The 2,521-nt window shown below is 36.6% G+C and overlaps 1 protein-coding gene across 1 annotated transcript; it reads left to right on the top strand.

Moving 5' to 3' along the window:
• Positions 1-427: 427 nt before the first annotated feature.
• On the top strand, positions 428-1,466 carry LOC113738914 (premnaspirodiene oxygenase-like). Its single transcript, XM_027266182.1, has 3 exons — positions 428-859; positions 1,039-1,179; positions 1,269-1,466. The coding sequence occupies exons 1-3, from the start codon at positions 428-430 to the stop codon at positions 1,464-1,466; spliced, it is 771 nt and encodes a 256-aa protein (XP_027121983.1).
• Positions 1,467-2,521: the final 1,055 nt, after the last annotated feature.

Genomic DNA, 2,521 nt, shown 5'->3' with positions numbered 1-2,521 from the left:
GATCTATTAAGCACTGTAAATATAAAGAACTATATTAACAAGCCAATTTGAACAAATTGTCGCCATTTCCATTAACAAAGAACTGTATTAACAAGCCAATCATGATCGCGTGCTGGTCACGTGAGGCTTTTCCATGTAAATTCATCAAACTTACCGTTTCTGGACTAGTTGTGTCCAAAAATTGATAATTCATGTACTAAATTTGCTGCACCACAAAGTTTGGGGATGAAAAGTGGAATTTTCCCTATCCTTAATTATATGTTTAAGTTTCTATATACAGCAGATAACGCAAACTGTAAAGAGAGCGTACAAGAAGAAAACCATCCAATGGAAGTTCCTGTCAACTTCATTGCTTCCTTTCTTTTCCTATGCTTTGTTTTGAGGGGTTGAGGAGACCAAAAGTAGCCCAAAAACTGCCACCATCTCCATGGAAACTACCTTTTATAGGACACTTGCATCATTTGATAGGATTCCCACCTATCATGCTCTCCGAAAATTAGCTCAAAAACATCGAGCCCTAATGAACCTTCAGCTAGGTGAAATTTGTTCAGTTGTGGTCTCGTCACCACGGTTGGCAAAAGAGATCATGAAAACTCATGATCTTGCCTTTGCAAATCGCACTCAATTTCGAGCTGGAGAAATCTTAGACTATAATTGTTTAGACATGGTGCTCTGTGAATATGGTGGCTTTTGGAGACAAATGCGTAAATATGCATGCACCTTGGAACTTCTGAGCGCTAAAAATGTCAGATCATTTGAATCTATTCGGCAAGATGAGGCTTTGCACCTAATTTCATCGATCAAGACTTTGGCGTCTTCATACACGAGTTCTGTGGTTTGCAGAGCAGCATTTGGGAAAGTAAGCAAAGACGAGCCTCTTGCAACTACTCAAACAAATAGTTCCCTTAACAGGTGGCTTCGATGTTTCTGATCTGTTTCCATCATCCACTATTCTTCTCCCCCCATTGTCTGTGAAGACTCAACTTCTGAATATCCGCTGTGAGCTAAGATAAATATTTGGAAAACATTATTGAACAGCATATTAACAAACTAGAAGGAACAAAAGCAGCCACTGGTCAGTTAGGCCATGAAGAGCTAGTTGATGTCCTGCTAAGAATTCAAGCAAGCTGTAAATATCAAGTTCCGATCACCAAACATAATATCAAAGCTGTCATTCCCGTAAGTGGTAGCTCAACCATTTTGTTTTTGTTTTATTATCATTACTTTTTTAGTTTTAACAAAGAATTTTGTAATTGAACTTGGTGCAGGATATGCTTGTTGGGGTAATTGACAATCCATTTACCACTATAGAGTGGACGGTGTCCGAGATGACTAGAAATCCAGGTGTGATGGCTAAGGCTCAGAGTGAAACAAGGGAAGCTTTCAGAGGGGAAAAAGACAAAAAAAAGATCGAGGAAACTGATATCCAACACCTCCTCAATTTATATACTGTCAGTTTTAGATAAATGACAATTATGTAAAATTTAAATTTAAAATCTAATTTTTGCAAATATATCATAAATCTAATGGTGATGGTATATACACTATCAGTGTATATAAGATTCATTCTTAAGATAAATGTAGGTAAAATTAGATAGCAATTCCTGGTCATTGTGAAATGCGTAAATAGCCGATCATGCACTAAAGCAATTAGCAATCTAGCTTCTTGAAGAAAGTGTAGCCAAATATACACAAACCAATTACATCTGCACGTACATAATAAGCAACAAATTTAATCGACCATGAACTGAGGAGGCATCTGTGCTTCACACACATACTTATCATGGAATTAGAACAATGTATCAGCTCAAGGGGTATCATAGCACAGCAAGACCGAATCGGCTTGCAAATTTGATAATACAAATTGTTCAACATTGAGAATTAAGAACTAAGCTAGTTCTGTCAAAACTTTTGAAACCAAATCAGTGGACAACGAAAATAAGTAGGAACCAAAATGGTAATATATCAAACTTCAGTAACTTTATTCCCGATGCACACAGAAAGTTTTTTTTTTTTTTTTTTTTTTTTACACGATAGATTTCCTATCCTACTCCTACTCCTACTTTATACTCAGGGGGAGAGGGTGGGCCCAAATGAATTGAGGGAGAACTCGAAGGGGACTAAATCACTATTAGACTGAACGGGTGTCTAGTGAAACTTTTAAGAAATTCTGAGCATGAATGCAAGTCAAGGGATTCAATCCCTTGACCTGCACCTGATGGTCAACTACTCTAAAGGTAGTTGGTTGCACACAGAAAGTTAATATCTTCCAGATTTTTGGTCATAGCAAAATCAAAATATAAACTAAATTAGAAATATGAAAGACGAAAGTTCAAAGCGGCACATGCTCTTCAAAATTTTATTCTCAAATTCTTCTTAGCTTAATTAGCTGAGTTTACCAAAACAGCCAAGTCACCTTTCATTAAACCATATTCTTTCTTTAGATCATTCAATTCTGATCAATTTTAGTAAAGTTTGTCTTCGGTGAATAAAGGTCTCCAAACACAGTTACTGTCTTAGT

The sequence above is a fragment of the Coffea arabica genome, chromosome 4e (genome assembly GCF_036785885.1).
Source record: "Coffea arabica cultivar ET-39 chromosome 4e, Coffea Arabica ET-39 HiFi, whole genome shotgun sequence".
Taxonomy (NCBI): Eukaryota; Viridiplantae; Streptophyta; class Magnoliopsida; order Gentianales; family Rubiaceae; genus Coffea; species Coffea arabica.
This window is presented reverse-complemented; position numbering and strand designations above follow the sequence as displayed.

What these genes read in the sequence shown, in the direction of transcription:
- LOC113738914 (XM_027266182.1), top strand. Translation starts at nt 428, where the DNA reads ATGGAAACTACCTTTTATAGGACACTTGCATCATTTGATAGGATTCCC. An exon ending in GCAGAGCAGCATTTGGGAAA is followed by an intron (nt 860 to 1,038) that starts GTAAGCAAAGAC and finishes ATTATTGAACAG; the next exon opens with CATATTAACAAACTAGAAGG. An exon ending in ATATCAAAGCTGTCATTCCC is followed by an intron (nt 1,180 to 1,268) that starts GTAAGTGGTAGC and finishes AACTTGGTGCAG; the next exon opens with GATATGCTTGTTGGGGTAAT.